This window comes from Elephas maximus, chromosome 8 (assembly GCF_024166365.1).
Source record: "Elephas maximus indicus isolate mEleMax1 chromosome 8, mEleMax1 primary haplotype, whole genome shotgun sequence".
Taxonomy (NCBI): Eukaryota; Metazoa; Chordata; class Mammalia; order Proboscidea; family Elephantidae; genus Elephas; species Elephas maximus.
Genome location: NC_064826.1, coordinates 65179759 through 65206087, shown reverse-complemented (window position 1 = coordinate 65206087; position 26329 = coordinate 65179759). Strand labels below are relative to the sequence as shown.

General features: G+C 40.1%; 1 protein-coding gene across 1 annotated transcript; it reads left to right on the top strand.

Moving 5' to 3' along the window:
- Positions 1-724: 724 nt before the first annotated feature.
- PON1 (paraoxonase 1) lies at positions 725-25737 on the top strand. The gene is made up of 9 exons (XM_049893798.1): positions 725-798; positions 6133-6203; positions 7941-7996; positions 9424-9592; positions 12562-12688; positions 15678-15878; positions 17256-17337; positions 22150-22278; positions 25565-25737. Exons 1-9 carry the CDS (start codon positions 725-727, stop codon positions 25721-25723), a joined length of 1068 nt encoding a protein of 355 aa, XP_049749755.1. The 3' UTR covers positions 25724-25737.
- The last annotated feature ends 592 nt before the right edge of the window (positions 25738-26329 follow it).

Here is a 26329-nt window from a genome sequence, read left to right as displayed (position 1 = left end):
ATCTCTCTCCCCCTTCCCTTCCATTGGAATGTAAACAAGATGGGAATATTTGTCATGTCCTTCCAGCATCTAGAACAGTGCCTGGCACTGGGCAGGTGGTCAGTAAATGTGTGTGGAGGGAAGGAATATGGGAGTGATGTGCCTGAGTTTGGCTGTAAGGACAGGAATGGTGATGAGAGAACGAGATGCTTAAAATCCAGATGTTTGAAGGTGAGGGAAAGTGGTAGCTGGGTGGGAATGGAGTTAGATATCAGGGGTCCCAACCACATCTTTCCCTTCTTTGCCTCTTCTGGCTGTCACCCTGATCAAGTTACTGCACCTGCCTGGGTCACAAGGATTAAGACCTTGTTAGTACAAAGTGAGCGCTCACCAAAGCTTGGCTCCCCTTTCCCACGCCTCTCCATTTTCTCCAATTTGCTTGCTCTCCCCACCTTGCAGGGTCTAGGCGGCTGTTCTCAAAGTCCTGTCTTTAAAATCCGGTGGAGCAGTACGAGGCACCTGACCCAGAGAGAGCAGCTCCGGACCCGGGCGCTGAACCCGAGCCCATGCCGTCGGTGCGCGCCTCCGGCCCTGCGAGCTTTGGACCTGGCGGGGCGGGGCCGGGAGGGGTGCGGCGGGACTGGTCAATCCCAGCGCGGCCAGTGCTGGGCTCTAGCTGCAGGCAGGCAGGCTCTCCAGGCTTGTCGGGGCATCCACGCGTCAGACCATCTGTCCGTTCAAGGCCATGGCGAAGCTGATATTACTCACCCTCCTGGGGCTGGGACTGGGACTCATCAGGGATTACCGGTCTACTTACCAGTAAGTTGGGTCGTGGGGAAGGCTGCAACCCCCTTACCCCCACCTCCACCCCACTGGCCCCAGGAGCCCCAGAAGGAAGGACCCCAGTTCTGAACAGAAAGATCTACAGGCAGGTTGGATGTATATCCTGCAGGGGTTGTGCAATTTTCATGTGCCACTTGAAAATTTATCCTTGCCCACAGTCTGAGCAATGTGGTAAGGAGACCATGGTCGCTGATGTGAGTAGCCAAGTTGTAGGCATGTCCAAATAACTTTTCCTGCAGAGCTGTGTGCTTTGGCTACAGATTCACTTTTTAGCCTGTCTTCAAAACAGATGAACCGACTGCCTGCTGCCCCTCTCCACCCCCCACACTTGTGTGAATCAGTAAAAGGAGCCCCAAACGTGGCTGTCTGGGCCTGGTGGAAACCTAAAGACTTGGAGATTCTCAATTTGAGGCCATGCTGAGAGACAACAAGGGAGCGTGTGGACCCTGGCAGATGCGAGCCAACGTGCGCTGTGTTGGGCCCTCTGCTCCAGGGGGTGCGGTGGAAAGAACACTGGACTTGACATTTGATGCCCTGGGTTCTGGCTTCTGCCTCTTCCAGTGTGGGATGTTGGGCCAACGACTTTCTATCTTTAAAACTAGTTGTTAAGTTGCCCTCAAGTCAGCTCTGAGTCATTGCCACCTTATGCATAACTGATCTTAGCTGCTTCAGTAAACTGGAAAGAGTAATATACATGTATATATGAAGTAACCAACACATTGCCTAGTACCTAATAAGTATTCAGTAAATGTTAGTTCCCTGTTCCCCCTTAAAGTGCTCTATAAACTGTTTGGTGTTATACAAGATCAAAGAGCGTTTTAAGAATCTGTAGTTTTGCTGACTTTTTTTACAGGGGTCAAAATCGAGAGATCATCCTATTCTCTAAGGCTTAGGCAATAGTATCTTTTTATTTACTCTGAAGTAAAACATTAATAGAAATTAAATTAAACATTTTCGTTTTTTTTTTAATTATATGATCCTGTGGATTGATTAAAAACTTACATTCAGAAGAGGTTTTTTAAAACGTTTTTTTTTTTTTCTATTCGTTAATTATTTTTGAAATCACAGAGTGTTAGAGAAATGTCAGGCAAGAAGCTGTTGGTGATTTTGGCTTTTAAATCATGTTAAAATTACAGTTTGTGAATTTTCATTAGTCATTTGCTGCCAAAGGTTTTTTTTTTTTTTTTTTTGCCACAGATTATTAAAACACTTTTTTTTCCCCTCATATTAACCTGGGATAGAAGGAAATAAGATATTGTAATCATCCAGCACCTGATCTAGACTTTTTCAGCCTCAGTTCTCCACTTCCACCTACACGTGGATTTGTTCTGCTCACACTCTCCCAGTTGCCCCACACCAAGATGGCTTCCAAAGGATAACAGATCTGCCAGGAAGGAGGGAGGGTCAAGCTTTCTGCTTTACTGTTCCTTACTTTATTTTAAGAATGGAGACGACAGGCATCTTTTATAGGTTTTTGTGTAAAAGTATGGTTTTACCATCCCTACCCTAAAAAGTTTCTCTTTCAACGTGAGGTCTTAAGTGCCCTTTTATTGAAAATTGGTGTTTTCCCAAGTTCTTTCAACTGTGTGTCATGAGATGTGCTCCATAAAAGGAGGGTTCCTTGGACAGAAGTTCGGGAAATGTTTTTTATTAATACCTTTCTCTTAGAGATTGGCAGTGTGCTCTGGGATATTAAAGGCCTTCCGTAAAGAAAACAATTTTGCTTTAAGTCAACATTTTGCTGAATTATTTGCCCACAACCTTCACTCCCTTTTTTAGTACCAGCTGTGAACGTCCTACAGAACTCTGGGACACACTTTGAAAAGGGCTATTCTGTACCACTAAATTGCAGCAAGACTTAGATTTTAACCCCCAAAATTGGATCTTGGCTTTGGACTGAGTAGGAATCTATATATAAAAATAAAGAGAATTGTCAAGGGCAGTTGGTTTCTGGGCTAATTCTGATCCACTTTTTCTGAGAGGGAGCAAAGCACGCTGTGGCCCATAGCTAAACTCATTATTTCACCGTGAAGTTAGAGGGACCAGTGTTGTCTGAGTTCCCTGGTAGCAGCCCTCCTTCTTTTGGTGGCATTGCTCATGGTTGGATGTGGCAAACAGGGTGTCTACAGGAAATACTTTGACACCAGGGATACTAGAGTGGGAAAACCCGGAGTCTGATTTGTAATTAAGAATGTACTATTTTATTTTCAGGGGTTGGGGAGCACCTGGATCCAGTGAGCATGAAGGGGGCTTGGTCCTCTAGCTTCTGGCTATAATCAGATGACTGAGAAGAAAAAAGAAAAGTGGTAGTGGGACTTGCTTGCTTTTAGAATGGAAAAGAGGGTTAGGTAAGTCACAGCAGGAATAGGAGCAACGTAGGGATGAGAGTGGTAAAGTGGAGTCCCAACCAAAACAAGAGAAACCCTCAGTGAAATAGAGTGACACAATAGCTTCAACAATGGACTCAAACACACCAATAATCATGAAGATGGCACAAGACCAGGCAATGTTTCATTCTGTCATACGTAAGGTTGCCATGAGTTGGAACCAACGTGATAGCAACTAACAATAACAACAGGGATGAGAGGATGGTGGTCATAGGAATAGAGGATGGAGTAAGTCCTCCTGGGATAATACAGACAAAGCAAGGTGGGAAAACTTCACTGACTGTCCAAAAGGCACCAAAGCCTTGCTACTCAAAGGAGTCTATGGACCAGCTGCATCAGCATCCTGGAGCTTGCTGGACATGCAGGCTCTCAGACCCCACACCACCCCACTGAATTTGAATCTCCTTATTAACAATCTCTGCAGGGGACTTTCATAAACTTCTCTAAAGGACATTCAAATCTCTCTATTACCCATGTTGGAACCAGATCAAGGTCAAGAGATCCTGGAAGATCAGTAAGCTACCTTTACCCTCATTTTAGAGCTAAGGTACTGGAGTCCTGGAGATCAGGGACCTGCCCAAGGGAAAGAAGGGAAGTCCTGAGGCCTGACATCGAAGGAAAACTGGATCCTCAGAGTGGAAACCAACTTTTTTTTTTTTTTCCAGGAATGGAGCATATGATGTGCAGATGGCCCGAACGTCAACTTTGCATTCATACTTTGGTTCCAGTCCCAGCTTAGCCACTTTATAACTTTGTGACCTTGGAGAACCACTTACTTTTAACTTTGTCATCCGTAATACAGGGAAAATAATACCTTAGGAAGGTGTTCGAAGATTAAAGGAAGGTGTTACAGTACCTGAAATGTAGTAACAATGATTATCCTGTTGAGATGTGACTTGTGTGGGCCACATATTTGAACTCAAAGCAACTGGGTGCTAACTTAATGCTTTTTTATGTACCTTAGACTCCCTCTTTCAGGTTAGAGATCATCTTCAAGAGCAAAAAGTGTGAATTAGAATAATTATAATGGGGCTGAAAAGTTCTGCTTTTCTCTGTCCTCTGTGAGCCCATCACATTTATGAACCTTTTAAGTCAGGCAGCACGCCTATTAATCCAGTGTGGTTTTGAGGCTACGAAAAAACAATTTGGCTATCTTTGGCATTTTTCATAAATCTTGGCCTACTCAGCAATTTCCTGTCTTTGAATCTCTTCTTCCGTACCACTCTTCACATTGTCCTTGGTCATGACCCTCACCCTGACTTACATCTTGCACCTGTCTTTTGAGTTCTTTGGGGCACTCCATGAATATTCCCTATGCCTTTTCTAGACCAGTATTTTCAAAATGGAAGGTCACAAATTCAATTTAGTAGGTTATGACCAACATTTTAAAATAAATGAAATATCGTTGAATAGAAAAGGTTAGAATGTATCACACGTATTAGGGTGAGGATTGTTTTATGAATCTTGTTTCAGATGCATGTGTGTGTGCATGTATGTGTATACTGTGTGTCAATACTGTGTGTTTGTACCATATAAAATGCTTTTCCTAATGTGAGTCTCAGTCTCAAAAGTTTGCAAATCACTGCCCTATTGCTTCTTTCCTTTATTTTGATATTTTGTGACTGTAATGCCAGATTTCTATTTTTGAAATACCTTTTAGTGTCTCTGGTCATGGGGTGAGTCCCAACTTTCCTTTCAAGCCTGCTCTCTAAATTCATGTCTATCATTCAGCAAACTCCGACCTTGTTGTAGACTAAGCTTTACTCAGGTCTTCATCTCTCAGCATCTCCAGCACTCAGTTTGCTGCTCCTTGTGCCTCAAGATGAACTGTGGTGCTTTTAAAAGTGGATTATTGGACCCATACCTAACGTCTTAAGTCAGGTGCTCTTATAGGGTGGAGTTGATAGCCATGGCATGATACATAGTGGGAACACACTGTATTTTTTCTGAATGAATGAAAAACCAAATTGCCTCCAAATTCCTATCACTTTGTACCATATTGGTAAGAATTTTATCTAGAGTATCAGTTCACTTCTATCCATTCTCCTTCTGTGAAATTTAAATTCTCAGTAAGGCAAGTTAAGCATTTATATATCTGTTAATTTATATTATTTGGTTAGTTCGTATTAACCAAATAATATTTCTAGGGATTCTTGGATAATTGTCACTGCTCACAGTAACTATATTATTTATTCTCAATAAATGTTTATTGTTTAAACCTCTTCACTGCTAACTTTGTAGTCTGTATCTTTTTTTTTTTTTTTGTATCTTTCAAATGCCTCATCAGTAAATTTGCTGTGGTCAGTGGCCTGCTGGGTACTTACTTCTCACATCTGTTCTTTTTTCCTTTGTCCTTTGCTCAAATGTTCGCCATGATGTTTATATGCTCAGATTTAATAAGTTGTGTTGTACGTGTGTGTGGGAAATGCTTTTTATATGCTGGCTTTGGGTATGATTGTCTGAAGTTATAAACTCTTTGGGCACACCTGCATTATTCAAATGACACGCTGAGGCCAGGCTGTGGAGCCAGACTGGCCAGATGGGCAAGAGGCCCATCTGTCAGCAGGCCTAAAACATCAATGGAAGAAATTGGGACCATGTTGTTATTGAACCCAGATTTCCACATAGGACTCCTTATATACTGTTGAAATTGTTTCTGCTCCTGCTAAAGTGTACAGAGGAAAGGATACTACATATCTCTTTTGTGTATCTGTACACCCCCACTAAATAAATATTAAATGTTGTGCCCCTCACGTGTCTTGCTCTGGCCTTGTGTGATAGAATTGTCCAGGTTTCAGGAACCACTAACTCTGGGGTTGAAACCTAGGCAAAGTAAAGAACTTTATAGGTTGCTTACCTTTGAAACTTAATTCTGTTTTCTGCATAGTTTTGTATGTATTTTATTCCTCCCCCGCCCCTACAGAAAACGACTTAATGCGGCCCGAGAAGTGACACCAGTGGAGCTTCCTAACTGCCGTTTGATTAAAGGAATAGGTGAGTATGTGAGAGGAGCGAATACCTCATTTGTACTTGTCGTATTATCTTGCTACTTAGTTGATCAATACACCTGCTTAATTTTGTTCAAAAATAAAACTTTGAACCGGAAGAGTATTATTAACTCAATAACTAGTAGCTGTTGAGTTGACTCTGACTCATGGCAACCCAGTGTGTGTCAGGGTAGAACTGTGCTCCACAGGATTTTCAATGACTGATTTTTCAGATATAGATCACCAAGACGTTCTTTCGAGCCATCTCCGGGTGAACTTGAACTTCCAACTTTTTGGCTAACAGCAAGCTCGTTAACCATCTGTACCCCCTGTACCCCCAGGGATTCCATTAACTCAGTAGGCAACTAAAAACTAAGGCATTTGATTTTGACTTCGTCAACATATTGCCAAAATGTTGACAATTTTTTGTTTATCTATTTTTCTTTTTGTTTGGTCAGTTTTGTAAGTACAATGTTCAGAACAATATTTATAGTAATATAACCAGAGGAGTTGGAAGAGAGATGAAAGGAAGAAAGACGAGGGGAATAAAGCAACGAGTAAAGGATATATTTTTTAAAAAGCAGTCATACATCTTTATAATTATCACGAGGCTTCTCCTCACTCATCTCGCTTTTAGTATTGGGGAGGAAAAATTTTCCCAGAATTCCTCAGCAGACTTCCTCCCCTATCTCATTAGTGAGAGCTGAGCAACAGCTCATGCCCTAGCTGCAAAGGAAGCCAGGAAAGTAATTATCTGGCCTCTGTTGTGGGAGGCTGGCTCTGTCAGCAAGAATAAAAGGGCAGGGGAATATCTGTTGGAGGACAACAAACAGCATCTGTCACAGGGCTCAAATCTCCATCTGATCTCAACTAACCAGCTTCGTAACTTGAGGACAACTTGTTTGTGATCCGTGGGTTTTTTGTTTTTTTTATTTGTTTATTGTTTTAGTATTGTTTATCTCAATTGACAAAGGTTGAGAGAATACTATATAGGCTGGAGCAGAAGACATGTTCAGCTAGCATCATTAAACCTGGCCAGATATGGTGTAATTTTTTTTTAGAAACAAATATTACATTTGATCTCATTGGGTATTCTATAAAGAAACATCTCCACCAAGAGTATAAACACAAAATCACACATGTCATTTGTCTCCAGATTATTTGAAATTTTTAAAATGTGCATATGCTTAAAGTATAACTGGAAGATAGTGAATTTTACCTATATTTATAATTAATAGTAAATTTATATTCTTGGTTATTTGAAATATGTCCCTGTTTTAACTTAAGCATTTGACACTTGCTTATATTTCCAACATACCTTTCAAATGTTTTAATTGATTTGGAACTATTAAGTATCAATGCATATTTGTAGTTTACTCTGTATCTTTAAAAAAAAACCAGCAAGCTCTTTTCAAATAATCATACTTTTTTGTGTGTTATATGAATTTCCATAAGTTTACATGAGGTTTCAAACTCTGAGAAAAGAAGTTCTAGTCCATCAATTTAAAACATGTTTATTAAGGTATAGATTTAATTATACTTATTATACTCATATCTTTTACTTTTCATTTAATCACATTAATCAGTGAATTAAGAAATTGAAAGAATGAATTATTCTGAACATATCAAAGAAGAGCTAAATACGTCACCCCATTTTCCAGTCAGGAGTGATGAAGAAATGGACCACTGATGCTTTCTGCAATAGGCTGAAACAATCCGTTCTGTCTGTTCTCTTTCCTGGCAGACACTGGTTCTGAAGACTTGGAGATACTCCCTAATGGACTGACTTTCATTAGCACCGTGGGTATTTTCTTTCACTTATTGTGCTCTAGAACATTTTATAGGACTGACAGCTTAAGTCTTTCCTTTAAAACCCATTGCTGTCCAGTTGATTCTGACTCATGGCAACCCCACGTGCTACAGAATAGAACTGTGCCATAGGGTTTTCTTGGCTGTAATCTTTACAGAAGCAGATCACCGGGCCTTTCCTTCTGCAGTGCCATTGAGTGGGCTCGAACCGGTAACCTTTAGGTTGAATGTAAACCATTTACGCCTTCCAGAGACAGGCACTCTTAAGTAAAGTGAGAAGAGTCACATGTCTCAAAAACAAACTGTACAGGCATTTACCACTAGTGTAATAATTATGATGGTGTGTATTCTGTGCATATTTGTATTCTGAGTGTACATTGAGCCCTTATCTTACCTTATCTTCCCATGTAGCAATTTATTAAGAGCGGCTTCCCATTCAAGTGTTTACACCTTAAAGCACTTAACTAGCATACTCAATATTTGCTCAGTAGAGTATATGTTTGTGTATACCCTGTGACTACATAACATTTAGATATTTACTTTTTTTTTTTTTTTTTTGCAATTTTCAGAATAAACCATTTAATTTAAAATTGTTGATAGGTCTTTCCGTGATTTCCAAACCTTGAAGGGAGAATCCACCACGTTTGTTGAACAGCTCTTGTATACAAATCACTATGATTAGGTGAAACAGCTCAAAACAAAATAAGCCAACAATCTGGTCTAGAGATTTACAACATAGCAAACAGAGTTGATAGGATACAATGTACGAGTCATCCAGCCATTTAAAAGCCTTTGCTGCCTGTTATAATTTTCTCTTACAGAGCACTAGTCATCCTCTAAAGCAGTCCACTGCAAACCTTTTTTTAACTAACGAAATGCGTATTTCAAGCAAAATCTTATATGGAACCCTAACATATAAAACAAATAGCAGCTTTGTTGTACTGACTGTAAGCTAAGAAAGGAAAGTTACCAGGGTCTAGTGGATTTTCCTTAAACCTCTGTCATCTTCTTAAGGTACTACCAAGGAACCTGCCAGGGGACAGTTTGGAAACCAAACCAATGCTCTTTCTGTATTCCTTGCTTGTATTATTGCAGACCATTAGTGATTGCCCTTTTGGTCTGTTTTTCCATTGTTGCTCTTCTTCATGGTCTGGAAGCTGTGGTTTGGTGCAAATGTGGCTTTGCTTGGGGTGTTGGAAGAGCCTGTGCTGATGTATTGTGTGGGGGAGCCCAGGAACATGTGTCTTTCAGGGATCTCCATGGGCCTGTCTTGAAAGTCAGCCATGAGGCTTCCTGTGTGGTCCTGTGGCCTGTCCTGTGGCCTCGAGCAGACGAGGTGAACCCATGTGCTATCTGGCAGCTCCAGCAGCATTTGAAGTATTTGTATGTACTGTTTACCCTCTTCCGTTTTCCATAAGGGATTACAATATCCTGGAGTAAAGAGCTTTGAACCCAACAAGCCTGGAAAAATCCTTCTGATGGACCTGAATAAGGAAGACCCAGCAGTGTTGGAATTGAAAATCACTGGCAATAACTTCAATTTGTCTTCATTTAACCCTCATGGGATCAGCACATTCACAGATAAAAGTAACAATATTTAATTTTTATTAAAAACAAAACCAAATTTAAAAAATTCTAATGAATGAGTATTTCTTCTTATCCAACCAAAGTGTAATCATGAATAGTGTTCTAACTCTAGGTTTCAAGCTTCCCTGTATGTTAATTAAATATAATATTATAACCACTTAAATGCTTGAAAATGTGAAAATATTTAAGATTTGTGAAGCACCTAATTTTCTTTTAGTAACATTCACCTTAGCCTTATAATTACTCTAGCAATAATATTCAGCCCTAATCTTTATGGGGGTTTTCCATTTTAAATAATTTTATAGACATTTAGAATAATTTTATAGATCTAGGCATTAATAAGAATAGATTTTTCTAACCTAAGGCATCTGCAACCTATAGATCCAAGGACAGAAAGTCACCATTGTCAGCTTCTTTCAGCCCCTCATCTTCAGTGCCTCCTTCTCTACTAGTTCCTCTGTTCTGTCTTCAAGCTGGTCCTTCACATTCTGGAACCCACCGCTTTTACTTTCTTCCCATGTCATCCTATCTATTGGCTGCCATTTACTTGATTTGTGCATGAATTCTCAACCCCAGTTGCACACAGATTCACCTGGGAATTTATAAAAACCTGTTGCCAAAGCCCTAGCCCCAGAGATTCTGATTCGGTTGGTCTGTTCAGTTGATTAAAAGTGCGTTCGGTGGTCAAATGTAAGGTCAGGGCTGAGAACCACATCTATGCCCACAGCCTCCATTTGCTCATCAGCCATTCCTTCTTTCAGTCCTTTTCCCAGACTTTTCCCCATTGTGAATGGCTAAAATTGCTGCCTTGAAAGTCATTAGTGGTATCCTTATAAATAAACCTTCTCTGTTTCTTCCCTCTTCCTTTTGTCTTTCTGTCTCCTTTCCTTCCTCTCTTACTCCTTTTTTGCTGCCTTCCTTCCTTCCATTCATTTCTACCTCGTTTTAAGCTGTTGAGCATTTCTCCTTCAAATGACTTGCTCCTCCCTAGTATTCCAAGACACTTTCTGTCCTCATTCTGATCCTGCTGCAGCTTTCTCCCCTGCTCGTTGGTTGGTCTTTTCATTTTCAACTCTGTGAGCATGCCCCAATGACTTCATCTTCAACTTCTTTCGTAGTTTCTCTGTTTCAGAAAGTTCACCCATGTTACAGCTTGCTTTTGAGGAGAATGCCTCCCAGTGTGGGGCATTTATTTATTTATTTTTTAAATAAGCTCTTCAGCTCTACCCCATTACGTGCTTACTAGATACTTTGGCTTGGATGCCTCTCTTTTGGTCACTTTAAACTCAGAAATGTCAAAAAATGATTTCAGTTCTTTTATCTTCCATGCTTTTCCCCATATATATTATATCCATATGTATATATGGAATGTATATATACGTTTCATGTATGTGTATACTTCCTTAAGCAAAAAAGAGGTACTATTACATAAACGCTTTTATAAATTGTTTTTGCATTAAACCCTCCATCATGGACTTCTTCTGTGACAGTGCATTCATTTAGAACTACTTTGCAATGGTTGTGCGGATTCAGTTGTGTGGGAGTACCATAATATAGTTTATCTGCTGATGAGAGATATGTGGGTTGCTCCCAACTTTATGCTTATTGCAAGCAATGTCAAAACAAACATTCTTGTGCACCTCTCTTTTCTGTTTCCTTAGGATATATTCCTAGAAGGAGTCTGCTAGGCAAAATATTCACCAAGGTTTTAATCCTCACTTATGTTTAATTTCTAACTCTCTCATTCCTCGGCCATCACCAAGGTTTTTGATTCTTCCTCTCAAATACCTGTCTTTGCCTTTCCTGCCTTTTCTTGTCAGTGCCATCCTCCTGGTCCAGTTCCTTATCTCCACAGCCTGATTATTGCTGTAACCTCAGGTCATGTAGCTCCTTGGCTCAAAGCCCTCCAATGAGTAAGCCCTGGATCCTTATCCTGAACTCTAGCAAGACTGAGCCTCTATGACTTCATCCCTCCCACTCTCCCACTCATTCTACTCTCATCTCTCTTGACTTCTCGCTATTAAGTGCATATGCTGGGGAAGTTCCTGCCTCAGGGCCTTTGCACCCTCTCTTCTCTCAGCTACCCACGTGATTTGCTCCTTTACTTCATTCTGGACTCTGTTCTAACGTCACCTCATCAGAGAGAATATCTCTGACTCCCCTGAAGAAAAACAGCCCTTTACTCTCAATAAAGGTTATCCTGTTTTATTTTTTCTCTGTAGCACTTCAAAAAAAACAAAACTGTAGCACTTAACACCAACTAAAATATACTAAACACTTGCTTGATGAATGCACTAATGAAGAGCCTCCTTGCTGGCTTCTCTGACTGCCGTGTCTCTTCAGTTCAACCTGCCAAACTTTGCATTGTTTTCCTTGAGGCATCAATTTGATCATGTCAAAGGCTTCCAAAGACTTACTGTTTCTGAAGGCAAAGACCATAATCTAACTTTACTTGCCAAATCTGGTCACACCTCCTTGACCACTTAGACTGGTCTCCATATCTCAAAGTCTTAGTGACTCATGGAAGCTGCCTTCCTTTGCTACTGTGTCTCAGGTGTTCCTCTCTGGAATGTATTATCTTCCCCTGTGTAAGCCTGCACTTGCCATCTCATATTGGTATTTCTTTCGTCTTCTATCCCTTTTATCTCAGTTCTGCATCTCACTGAGAGCGGGTTGAACTAGAAAGCTTAACAAGCTTTTTGGAGTTTTAGTGTCAGTGGTGATCATTTTTAAGTTGAGGATTTTTTCCCCCTATGGAGCTTTGGGTTTTCAGAGACTGTCACTGGCTCTTCCTTTAGCCACTTTTCTTTGGAGCAATCACAAATGCTTCTCTCTACAAAGAGATGAAAATATTCCATCTGCCTGACATCCTAAATACTACTTGGAGGTGGGTTGAAATTGCTTTTTGGAGACAGGGCTGACAGCTGAGAGCTCAGTTAATGTTTCAATTTTTGTTTTTAATCTCTCAGATAACACTGTGTACCTGCTGGTGGTGTCCCATCCAGATCTTAAGTCCACGGTGGAGTTGTTTAAATTTCAAGAAGAAGAAAAATCGCTTTTGCATCTGAAAACCATCAGACATGAACTTCTGCCTAAGTACTGTCCTCAGATTTATCATATTTTTCTTTAACTTCAGTGGATGACTAATGCCCTTTTAGTTTTTCTTTTGGCCAGGGTGACTATAGCTGTTCAACTTTACCTTCTAGTGATCACAGACTCTTCCAAATGTTTCTGCAAAAGCTTTTGAGGATGCAAGTCCCTCAGAGACCCTCTTCTTTCCTCATTTCAGGGTCTGCATTTGACCTTTACCAAGAAAAAAAATGCTGCTTTTCTCACAAAACAGACTTAACATTTCCAACCTAAATTCCGTATCTTCAGTTTTATTTATTATTTTTTAAAAAATATAGTCTTAGATATTTCTGTGAATTAGAAACACATGTCTAAGAGGAAACCTGATGCATTTAGGACCTCACTGTGCTACCTCTGCTCCTGTTTATTTGCACATAGCCTGTGGAATAACAGATCCGTGGTACCACTCAGCTTGATCCTAGGCTCTTTGACAATATAACATATGGAAGAATGAAAACACCCAAGGATCCCTGATCCTGGTTAACACACACAGAATCAATTTTTGTCTCCTCTTGCCTATGGGAATTTGGTTTATAAGGCCAGCAAAAATTTTAGGATAACAATCTGCCACTAGCTTTCAAAACAATTTTTACCCCTAGTCAAGATTTTGTCTAGAATCTGAAACTCTATGTAAATCTAGATTTCTATTAAAGAATTGATTATTTACATATTTACATGCTGTACCTAGCAAAGTGCCTGGAACATAGCATGTGTTCTGTCTTACCAGTGACCATTCTTCTCCTTTTTATCTGGTGGTTTTTAAGATGAGGAAACTGAGATTGAGAAAAACTGAGTTACTAGATGAAGGTCAATCAACTAATTAGTGGTTGAATAAGAAATACAGTGCAGGCCTTAGTCTATGATGAGTGAAATTTCCAAGAGCAGCTTTTGGTGAGAGAGTTTATTAGTGCATGCATTTAACTAATATATTTTGAAGAGAGAATAATGTCATTGGGTGACGGGAGAATGCGCATAACGGCAAGCTCTAACTCAGGAAAACCGATGTAGAACAGAGAAGCTGGGATAATAGTAATAGTAGCAACTTAATGGGCTTTAACTCTAACCAATTGAAACAGATTATTATATTGACTTTTTGCAGATACCTTCTCTATTAGGTTTTACTATTATGCCCATTTAGATTTAAAAAAAAATGAAGGGTTGGAGTATTCATGAATTTGCCACAGAAGACACAATCAGTAAATGCTAAAGCTGAGATTTTAATCCTGGTAGCTTGGAGTTCATGCTCTGAACCACTATGATTCAATGAAAGCCTATTTTATTTGTTTCACTAATTCTGTAAATCTCTGGTTTGTCCAATTTCTTGGAGTTAATGTATTGTTTTTCTGGTCCAGTTGCAAAAGTATTAGTCTTTGGCATCACTGAGCCAGACTGAAAATAACCACAGTAGTGCAGCAATTAACCAGAATTCCACTCTCTCAACCCAAGGATTAGTGAGGCTTTTTTTAATAACATTAATATCCCTGTTACTAAATCTATTACAATTTATTATTATTAATAATAAAACAGTGGTCATTATTGATCATTTACTATAGGCCAGGTATGGTTCCAAGGCCTTTACATTCATTATTTCATTTTATGCTTACCCTAACCTTGCAAGGTACAGAGGGGAAACTGAGACTCAGAGAAGTGGTTGGGAGTTTAGTGATGTGCTGTGGCCTCAGCAATGATAACAAATGGGGTCAGGATTCAATGGGAGTCCATCAAGTTGCAAAGCTGCTACTTACTCTTAATCATTCCACAGACTTCTTTTTTTTTTTAGTGAAAAAACAGGCCAATGCTAGCAAAGCCTACTAATTTCAGAAATTTACTGTTCAAAAAGAGAGAGGAAATCCAGCTTGCCAATTTATTTTGGTGCCTGTGCAGAGTAATCCAAACTTCCTAGACCTTTTTTTCAGGTAGTAATAGTGGCTACCATTCATTGAGGATTGAGCAGGTGTCAGGCTCCCTGAGAAACACACAGCAGGCACTGTCTCATGGCCATTCCCACCGCAACTCCACAAATTAAGATTCTGACCCTTCGTCTTCTGCTAATGAGCTGTGTGACCTTGGAAAAATCATTTAAACTCCCTTTACAGGTGAAAAAAACTGAGGCTTCGCGAGCTTATATAACTCGCCCCAGAGCCCAGAGCTGCATCAGAGCTCCTGTTTTGGTGATTATGCTCTTCTCAATGGAACAAAGATAATTCTCGCTCAGATAGTGGCCCCAGCAATTTCCATCACCTCAATCAGCATGGAATGACTCACTTATGTGTTCAGTATTGTACCTATTAAAGCAGAAAAATAGACTCATATATCTTACATTCTCAGTAAGAGAGAGAGAACCAAAATCAGAAAATAAGCCATAGCATCCTATTTCTGAGTATTCCTGTTCACAGACACTTTACTCAGTTTAGAATTATGAAACTTTCCAGCTGAAAGTGATCCTTTAAAGCTGAGAGATAGACCAATCCATCACCCCCCTTTTACAGAAAAGCAAATTCAGGCACAGACACATGAAACCGTTTTTCTTAGATCACACAGCTAATAGTAGGGGCTTTAACTCTCCAGACTGCTGGCCAGTGTGTGTGTGCATGTGTCTGTACGTGTGTGTGTTGTTGTTGTTGTTTGTTTTTATGATGCTTTGGACTGACTGGAGTTAGATTCTGTATAAACACAGATTAATTTTGCCCTGATAATGATTCCTGGCCTAACTTAATGTCTACTGAATTTAGTACATCTAGACACACACACACACTATATACAGTATTTTTAAGTAATTATTGTCTTTAACGATTGTTTAGGTGGAACCGATCTCTTATTACTTCTTTGCCACAATAGCTAGTGTAAAGGCTCCATCCCATATCTTGATTTTAGGAATAGACATTCATGAATGTCAGTTCATAAGTCCATCATGTACGATACCTTCACCTGTATATCATGTGTATTTTAATTGCAGTTTGAATGATCTTGTCGCTGTGGGACCAGAGCAGTTTTATGCCACAAATGATCACTATTTCGTTGACCTCTACTTACGATCCTGGGAAGTGTATCTGGGTTTAGCATGGTCGTATGTTGTTTACTACAGTCCAAACGACGTTCGTGTTGTGGCAGACAGATTCGATTTTGCTAATGGAATCAACATTTCACCTGATGGGAGGTATGTGAATTCTTTAATATGAAATGCATTTCCCCACATTCTCATTAGATATCTTTATAATATATTCCTTTTTTAATTAATGTAATGGATCTTAACATGTTATTCTATTAGTAAGAAATTAGGCAAAGCGTAAAATATCTTGATATGTTTTTAGAGATGAAATTTGTCAAATCATAATTTTCTACTTTGCAAAGTCATACTGTCTTTTCTTGTTAGAAAAAAAGATATGCTTCAAGAAGGGAAACAGTCATAGACATTTAGTATTCTTAAATAACTCTGCTTTTAGGGATGAGTTTTGAGTGTATAATGGGATTAATAAAATGTAGAAATTTATTTCAGTAATGCATGCTGGGGACAAGAGAAAGAGCTTAGACCAAAATGTAAATCAAGGCATTGCTTCCTTCATCAAGAAAGTCTTACCGTGAAAAACAGTCAGTTTAGCTAAGCAGTGTGCTTAGTGATACAGCTGATCTACATTATTATCTTGTGGTGGCCCTGCAAGAAACAATTCATGGAGGAGCGATGGTCTGTGGGCCACACTTGAGATAGCCCTGATAACATATACATAAAAAAAAAAAAAAATTTTTTTTTTTTAATGTATACATAGATACCTACATCTATTTTATACATACATAAAATCTATGTATCCATCTACCTATGCCTTCCTTAGCTTGTATTATTGAAGATTTCAGAAGGTTAGTCACCTATATTTAGTAAAAACTACATGGACATGGACGGCTTTCAGTTATTCATATCATCTCCTGTTCTTCAAACTAGCGATAACCAAGCACTCTTTTTTCTCTTTTTGTTCTGGGATACATCGTGTGCTTAGACTAACTACATCTATTTATGTGGTGTTATACTCTGTGCGAAATAGCAAACCCACAGGTCCAGGACAGGCTCAGAGTAGGAAGACTTCACTCAGATCCAGGACAAGCATTTCGTCTTCTCTCACATCTTCGCTAGCCGAAAATCAGGGCCTTGTCAGAAAGCTTTCCTGCAGCTTGTCTCCCTAGAACTCCCTTGGCCTCTGTCATGAAGAGCCTGGGACTTGCCTCTATATTGATAAATAAAGACAGCCAATGTAATGCATTTTGCTCCCAGATACAAATCGAGAGCTGGTGTTAGAGTTAAAATTCTTCCCTTCTGACCGGGAACAACTAGATTCCCACTTTTAAAAATAACTTTTCAGATAATAAACCCCTTCATGCCCTGCAAACTCATAGAGTTCTTTCAGAGTTTGGTGTGTTTTGAGATAGGCTCCATTTTCCAGTCCCTAAGCAAAGTTCTTCCCTAAGAGGAGTTATTACAACCCCACCTTCTCCTTTTGAATTGCATTACATCAGGTGCTTTGATGTACCTCTTTCTTCTTTGAAGGTATGTCTATGTAGCGGAATTGCTGGCTCATAAGATTCATGTGTATGAAAAGCATGCTAATTGGACTTTAACTCCATTGAAGGTAAGATGTATTAACAGTGTAAGTTTGCAGAGTGTTAATTAGATTCTAATCGATTTGCAAAATTAAAAGTGAGGAAAAAAGGATTGCCTAATGGGAATGGGTGAGAACCAATTTTTCACTCCTTTATTAAGAGTCATCAGCATCGTTATGTGTTTGTTGTTCACTTTTACTCAACTTCAGAGTGCGAAGCAGCACACTACATGTCTCACCAGTGAGACTTTGATTCTTTTTGCTCTATGGAGATTTTAGCTTGGCATTGAATTCATAGGCTTTTCCTTCCTCCCTTCCTCTTCCTTCCTTCCGCTCTCCTTCTTCCCTCTGTTCCTCTTTTCCTTCCTTCCTTCCTACCTTCTTCTCTCCCTCCCTTCCTTCCTTAATTTGAGACCACAGCCAAGATAAACCCTCAAGTTGTATTGAATACTGGAGTGCTTTCCACAATATTTATAAAGCCCAAGCGCTCACAACGGCCACCTGTCACCTCTCTGCCTTATCTCCTGCCGTTCTCTCTCGCTTCTCTCTCCACCTCTCCTGCCCTGGCTGTTCCTGGAACAGACCAGTGTGATTCTGCCTCAGGACCATGCCCGTGGTGCTTGTTGCCTCTGCTTGGAGGATCTTCCCCCCGGAATTCTGTTGCTCCCTCCTTCATCTCCTTTGGTTTTTACTAAAATGTCGCCTCAACAAGACCTTCCCTGGCCACCTCATCTAAGCTCGCAACTTCTTCCACCACCACCACCACACATATATCCTATCACCTCTACTGCTTTATTTTTCTCTTTAGCATTTATTACTAACATACTACATAGTTTATTTATTTATTCTTTTTTTTTTTTTTATTATTGTCTGACTACTACCAGGGTATAATCTCCACAAGGACAGATTTTTTTTCCCTGTTTGTTACTAAAAGAGTTTGCAACACCTAGTAGGGACTCAGCAAATGTGTCAAATTAGTTAATAGGATGAGGCTGGACATACACCAAGGGTTCATCTTCTACCACCACCAATTTTGATCCGTTCTAAGTTTTGGGTAAAAGGGGTAAAAACACAAAAGCAGGGAAAGGGAGACTGAGAACATAAAAGCAAACAAACAAAAAAAACCCACTGCCATCAAGTTGATTCTGACTCATAGAACCCTATAGGACAGAGTAGAACTGCCTCATAGGGTTTCCAAGGCTGTAATCTTTTTTTTTTTTTCTTTTTGTACTTTAGATGAAGGTTACAAAACAAACTCGCTTCTCATTGAACCGTTACTACACATAGTGTTTTATGACATTGGTTAACAACCCCACGACATGTCAGTATTCTCCCTTCTTGACTTTGGGTTCCCTATTACCAGCTTTCCAGTTCCCTCCTGGCTTCTAGCCTGTGCTCCTGGTCTGGTGTGCCCCTTTACTTTCGTTTTGTTTTATGGGCCTGTCTAATCTTTGGCTGAAGGGTGAACTTCAGGAGTGACTGAGCTAAAAGGGTGTCCAGGGGCATACTCTCAGGGTTTCTCCAGTCTCTGTCAGGCCACTGTCTGGTCTTTTTTTGTGAGTTAGAATTTCGTTCCACATTTTTCTCCAGTTCTGCCCATGACCCTCTATTGTGATCCCTGTCAGACCAGTCAGTGTGGTAGCTGGGACCCATGTAGTTGTACTGGACTCACTTTGGTAGAGGCCGTGGTAGTTGTGGTTCATTAGTCCTTCGGACTAATCTTTCCCTTCTGTCTTTAGTTTTCTTCATTATCCCTTGCTCCCGACAGGGTGAGATCAGTGGAGTATCTTAGCTGGCGGCTCACAGGTTTTTAAGACCCCAGACGCTACCCACCAAAGTAGTATGTAGAACGTTTTCTTTATAAACTGTGTTATGCCAAGGCTGTAATCTTTATGGAAGCAGATTGTCACCTTTCTCCTGTGGAGCGGCTGGTGGGTTTGAACTGCTGAACTTTCAGTTAGCAGCCAACTGCTTTAACCGCTGCACCACCGGGGGAGTGTTATTTTCTACAGTAGCCCACCTCCCCAAAAAACAACACAACATTGCTCTCCTGTTGTATATGCCAACAGCATGAAGCACTATCACAGAGAACTGTGTGACTGTTCCCACTAGCATGTCTGAGGTAGTCTTGTGAAGCCTCACAGCAAGAAAATCACCTCAAAGCAACATCAAATGTAACATCATGTTTGCCATTAGAAGTCATTGGCAGAGCTAGTTTGGTATTAGCTGAAGTAAAATGGAATTTCATACACTTATACAGGAGGGAATAAAAACAAACTATGGGTATACCAACGTGCTTCTGTAAATTGAAAGTTACAGAATTTTATAAGAAAATCTACTCCAGTATATCCAACAAGAGAGAAGGCCAGGCTTCTGGTAGGCCTGGCCCCCAACTGGGGCAAGACCAGTCCAGCCTTCTATGGGAACAGCCTAATGGAGGCCTTTCTTCAACTCTAAGGTCACTTTTCCTTTTGAATGATCATATTAATCAGTATCAGCTTATAAAATTATTTGAGAGGGCTAGGATTAGCTGAAGCTAAATTCCACGAGGAAACCCTGGTGGCATAGTGGTTAAGTGCTACAGCTGCTAACCAAGAGGTCGGCAGTTTGAACCTGCCAGGCGCACCTTGGAAACTCTATGGTGCAGTTCTACTCTGTCCTATAGGGCCACTATAAGTCTGAATCAACTCCGTGGCAGTGTTTTTTTTTTTTCTTTTTGGCTTAAATTCGATGAGATATGCGTGGGTTTCTATCCTGCTCCCTCTGTGGACTTCATAGAAATTATGTTGGAGGTCAACAGTAGGGCCGTATAACTTAAGTCAGAGTCCCAGGCCCTAGGATTGGTGGGGAAGATTTTTTGGGTTAGTTGGACCTTTGAAATTACACGATGAGCATGTCACACTCAATGACTAGTAAGATTGCACTAGTCAGAGTCTATCTTCATGCAGATTTTTCGAATAAAGTTGAATTTGAAATGAATGCAAGACACATTAAGTTTCCCAGACCCAGTCAGTGAATTAGTTCCACTTCAGTGAACTCTAATTATCTAAAAATTGAGATATTTGTTAACAGAGAAGACAGGTTTTTTTTTTTTTTTTTTTTTTCCAAAGGAGACTAATTTGTTAGAAGTTTTCTTGACTGAGGAATACAGAATTTTCCACTTGGTTCTGTGGAAGTGTGGTGTGATACACATGTGCACTGTGGTGCATTGGCATTGCTAGGAACCACTTATTTGCAAGGCAAGAGTTTTCATGGCTGTATCCAGAGTGGGATCCCTGCTGACTGTTAGCTCTTGGATGGTAGGAGCCATATTTGCCCTGTACTTAGCACTCCCGACTCATGGTGACCCCATGTGTGCAGGGTGAAACTGCTTCACAAGGTTTTCAAGGCTGTGAACTTTTTAAGGCAGATCATCAGGCCTGTCCTCCAAGGTGCCTCTGGGTGGGTACAAACTGCCAACCTCTGAGCTAGTAGTTGAACACTTAACCATTTGCACCACCCAGAGACTCCTAGCACAGGGTAGGAGCTCAATAATTGCATAATGAATGAATGAGGCCCCTGGGTTCTGTGTCCTTCTCCCACTTGCCCTGCCACTCTCATCTCAGCAGGTTTTCCTCTGCCACAGAATTCACCCACAGCGGGTACTGACCCTTCCAAAGATAATAGCAGAGCCTTGAGACAAATGTCAAACGCTTTCCTCACTTAAAGACATTAATGTATCAGAGTGGAGCATCTGATGCTGTGATGGATGGGGGGAAAAAAGGCCTGGAGCTGATTTGGACCAGGGGATGCCTGCTTAGTCCCCCCATCTCTTTGGCCAACTTTTCCAATTTTCAGGGTAAGAAGGATGATGACTCCACATGCAGGTGAGAAAGAGACTCCGATGCTAGAAGGCCACCAGTCCCTTCGGTGGATGGACATGTGGGGACAGCTCTTACTTTGAGTGGGAAGCTTGGGGCAATGGTGACTCACTGCAGCTGCCTGCATACATGCCGGCCTTTGTAGTGAGTCACAACCAGTTATTACGGAGTCTCTAGGTGCTGAGGTATGCTGGGCTCTGCTCGAGGTATAGGGTAGATATTGTTTTTCCAACTGAGAGTTAGAGGTAAACAAATAGATGGAATTTCTCCCTGGTAGAAGGCAGCCAAGATGATGAATGGTGGAATTAAGAATCGTTGGTATTATTTATGACTCTGGTACAAAGCCTTGACAGCAATCTGTGCAGTCATCGCACACTTGCAACTTATATTTAGCAAATAAACAGCAGAAGAGCAGGAAGTTGAATAACCTCGGGAAACTAAACAAGAAACTTTTCTTCTACTCCGAGGCAAAAATTGGACCCTAGGTGATCATTTCTTCTCTGGTTCTCAGCCTATGTTTAGCCATTAAAGAAGTGCCTAGATTTCATCAATGTCTTTATCAGAAATGAATCTACATTTCCTGGTGCTTTCTGAATGCTTATAAAAATATCATTTGTGTATGCTATTTTAGGAACCGCTCTATGCTACACTTAAAAACTTTTCTCCCCCCAGTTTTTGGTTTATGCAGTGTTAGGGCTGATATATTCAAATGATTTAATCTAACTTTTAGTAGCCCCTTGTAGCTTTCCATATCTCCCCCCTAGCCATCTCTCCTAGAAACTGACAAAATACTAGCATGGGTGGAAGGTCAGAGAAATTCCCTGTGCTCAGTTGCAATGGAGCAGAATTGTGGTATCCCTGGAACCTGCAGTGTGATGGCCAAGGATAACAGCATAGTTTTCCCTGACATATTATTCTACCATATCTCAATTTCTCTTCACTTTCTGTTTTTTTGTTCTCTCCTTGTTTTTAATCTTGGAAGTCGCTGACCTTTAACACATTGGTTGATAACATATCGGTGGACCCAGTGACAGGGGACGTTTGGGTTGGATGCCATCCCAATGGCATGAGACTCTTCTCCTATGATGAAAAGAATCCTCCTACATCAGAGGTTAGTTTGAAAAATGAATCAGATCTGTGACCTTATTCCAAGCTACCATTTTCAGTTGAAAAACATAACTCTCACTTATTTGTGCAAATAAGAGAAGGGAAATGGATAGATGATCCAAATGTTCAGAAATAAGGAGGAATTTGACCCAAGGAGGTGTTGCAGTCAGAGTCCAGGCAGGAAACAGAGGACACAATCAAACTGGGTAATGTGAGGGGAGTTTAATAAAGGAACTATGTAACAAAGTGTGGGCAAAGTATAGGGAAATCAACAGGGATAATGCAAGAAGAGTCCCTAGGTGGTGCAAATGGTTAAGCGCCCAGAGGGACCTTGGAAGAAGGACCTGGCAATGTACTTCCAAAAGGTCACAGCCATTGAAAACCTTATGGAGTACAGTTCTACTCCGAAACACATGGGTCACCATGAGTTCAGGGAATGAATACCAGAAGCCAGAAGAAGAAGAGAGCTAAGTATGGAGAGGATTGCCTGATAAAACTCTGGGCAAGGGAGAAAGCCTGGAGGGTAAATACCCCAGTTCTCTCAGTCCTCTCCTACCCATACTCCTCATTGGCCAAATCTAACTGGAAGCCAGAGGGAAAGGGAGCCCCTCAAAGTAAGCCTCCATACTAGTAAGAGTTGAAGGCAGCCTGGAGGACTGGGCTAAGATATCCAGCACTGAACGTGGTTCCATACCTTTATTTGAATAGTTTTTTAGTTGAAATTTGTTTGTTTTTTCTCCTATTTGGGAATTCACAGTAGTTTAAAAAACTTAATAATGCCACTCTGCTATGGTCTAATCATTCGTTATCTGCCTTCTTACTCAACTCCCCCTTCCTGTGTGTCAGTATCACCTCTCAAGTTAATACAAAGGACCAGCCCTAAAACACAATGAATCGTCCTTTCTAGACCATTCCTACAGAATGGGAAGATAAATCATTTGCTGGAGTTATTTTGGCTTAAAAGACCTTTTTCTTCCACCTTCTAGTTACAAATCTTTCAGTTTTACAAAAAGACTCTATTTGTGTCCGTGGTCTTTATTCAGTGGGCTATTTTGGCCATGAAAATAAAATGTGAAACCAACTTTGCCATAGACATTTGAACACTTACTAAGACTTCTCTGGTGTTTTCTCTTTTGAGTTTTCACTACGTAATAACTATAATTGTTTTTACATCAAGTACGTGATTTCATTTTTTATATACTTGTCTACTTCTCTGTATTTTTATTTTTTTGTCCCCCTAGTCTATGGCCCCTCACCTTGAAGCCTAGAAACTTCACTCCGTGAGGTGTTTGGTTATGTTTAAGAAGTTGCCCTATGGCCCTTGTGTGCCTTATTGTCTATATTAATATATAAGCAGCACCTACAGTTATGTATATAGAAATACCCACCACCAAACCAGTATCTGTGGATGGGTGGATTTCCTTACATGCTCCCACACCTCTTGGTATACCAATCTACCTATGTCTGCATTTGTAAAATTATTGTTTATTAATACTATTGTTGCAGGATTGTCTATGCTATAGTAATTACCATTGTTGGCCTTTGTTCTTGTGTCCCTCTCAGTGTCCTCCCATGCCTTGGTCATGTTTTGCTGACTTCCCCCATATTGTGTATTGCCTTTACCTTCACCAATATAAACATGTATCTTCTGTTTGGTAATTTTCCCTCCCTCCCCCTCCCATCCCTGGTAACCATCAAAGAATGTCGTGTGTGTGTTTGTAAACCTTTCCTTGTTTCTTTATATATATTTCTCTATATTTTTAAGGCTTAGTTGTAAGAGTCAGTTGCACCTTCCCCAACAGTACGAAAAAAAATTAAAGACTGTCTTCGGATTAAAAAAAAAATGAGTATTTTCACATTACTTTATGGCCCTTCATACATTTTCTCCCTACGTTTATTTGACAATTGGGATCATTTTTAATGGCAATCCTTTGTGCCTTTTGCTAGACTTTAGCTATTAGGATTGCTATATGCTGTGATAGAATTGAAGCAATATATGCTGTGGGGTGTTCGCTGTTCAGAGCTGAGCAGAATGTTAGATTCTAATTTGTTCTTGCTTGTTAGCTCATTTGGGGAAATTGGGTCATTTGCTATAGCATGGACTTGGTTTGTCGTTCTAGAAAAATACTTTCTAATGATGGATCTGGGAAGGAAGAGCAAAAATTACTAACAATCCATTATCAAATGCACCGCTCCATAGAAGAGTGACTTAGCATTATTAGAAGAGTCTTCCTTAGGCCAAGGTGCACCAACTATTTTCTAGTATAACTGCTGTAACTTAATGCTATGGCACTTTCCTAAGAAATCTGTCTTTGGTACCAGCTGTTTTAAAGAGGTGATTTTAAATGCTCCCACTGACTCTTTAATATCTAAGCACCGGCCTTCCTAATCTGCAATACTAGTTGTTTTCATGACATAGATATCCTTTCTGGAAGTCACCATATTTCGTACTAAAGTCTGAAGAGTAAAAGAAAATTAGGGCTTGAAAGGGAACTAACAGATAACTCAGTCCCACTCACCTCATTCTACAGATGAGAAACAACTGGTGAAGTGGATCATGTAAACGTGACCTGGTTCTCCTGCCTCACGGTGTAGTGCTCTTTATAATAAGTTGGAGCATATAAAATTGCCATTCTTATAGATTAAAACAGTCAAATATTATCATTTCTTCTGGGCAGCCTAACAATAATGCTACACTGCTGTTAATGATACAATCAAATTGCTCCTTAAGTAGGTGAAGGAGACTGAGCTTATAAAAGCTTCCACATTTAGAGCTGGGACCTTAGAAGAATGGATAGGTGCAGTGAAGAGATGTGTTATTAGGCCATACTTTTTTTTTTTTTTTTTTCTGCTTTAATTTTGATAGCCAGCATTTAAAAACCAGGGATTAAATGTAAATGTCCAAATTCCTAGCTTATTTAAAAAAAAGAAAAAAGGAAATTGACTTGAAATTCCAGCATGACAACAATTAGCTGTGACTGAGTAGCAGCTGCTCCTCCTCCATTTACCATAGTCCCCAATGCTCCCTAATGTCTTACATCCTGGCTATGCTACGTATTTACATTTCCTGACTAGCCACTATAGGCCTATGTGCTCATTACCTCTGTTAAAGATCATCTGATCAAAACCTGTCATCCAATGAACGAAGCATCAGATGTCTTAAATATACAGTAATTATAGAACAAAATATGATTTACCTAAAGGCATCTTATGGAGGAATGACCCCATTTTTAAAGTTATGTTTAAGTGACCTTTTGTTTATTATTAATCTAATGCTATTTCTTTGATAGGTGATCCAAATCCAGAACATTTTAACAGATGAACCCAAAGTAACAGTAGTTTACTCGGAAAATGGCACAGTATTGCAAGGAAGTACAGTTGCTTCTGTGTACAAAGGGAAACTGCTGATTGGCACCGTGTTCCACAAAGCTCTTTACTGTGAGCTGTAACAGGCCTATTTGCATTCATACCATGGAAACCATCAGCCCATCATTTTCAACCAGTTGCCACATTCTAAGGGGCTGCAGTGATCTCATCTGAACAATGAATTTAGACCCTAAATTTGGACATCATGAGGGATCAACGTGCTATTTAACTTGTAGCAGATACAATGTGTAAGGCTGTTCTGAGTATGAAATCACTTTGGTCTCAGAATACTTGAAAACTTCACTCACCAATAAAAATTCTTTTCAATAAAATAGCTGAAATTGTCATGTCAATCATGATGTCTTAAAAAGTTGTTTGTGACTTAAAAAGTACTTTCTCTAAAACATGTGTCTTCTTCAGAAAATAAAGGAGAACAGAATGATCTCATGTAATGTCAGAATTCCAGTACCACCCAGGGATGCCAGTTCCATGGGCCAGAAAGCTAAGTGGGCGTTAATAAATTACATCTCAATTCCAAGAGTATCTCCTTAGTTATGGCATTAGACATACTGGCATAAAAAAAAAATTTTTTTTCCTTCTACGTACAGCTTTCTTAGCAAATTAATCTAATTACTCCAACTCTTCTATTACTCTTGCTTTTCCAGTTCTAGCAAAGGCATGTAGGAAAA

Bases quoted from the DNA above. Each gene is read 5' to 3' on its own strand.
- PON1 (XM_049893798.1), top strand. From the start codon at position 725: ATGGCGAAGCTGATATTACTCACCCTCCTGGGGCTGGGACTGGGACTC. The intron at 9,593-12,561 runs GTAACAATATTT...TTAATCTCTCAG, and splicing joins CAGCACATTCACAGATAAAA to ATAACACTGTGTACCTGCTG. The intron at 15,879-17,255 runs GTATGTGAATTC...TCTTCTTTGAAG, and splicing joins AACATTTCACCTGATGGGAG to GTATGTCTATGTAGCGGAAT.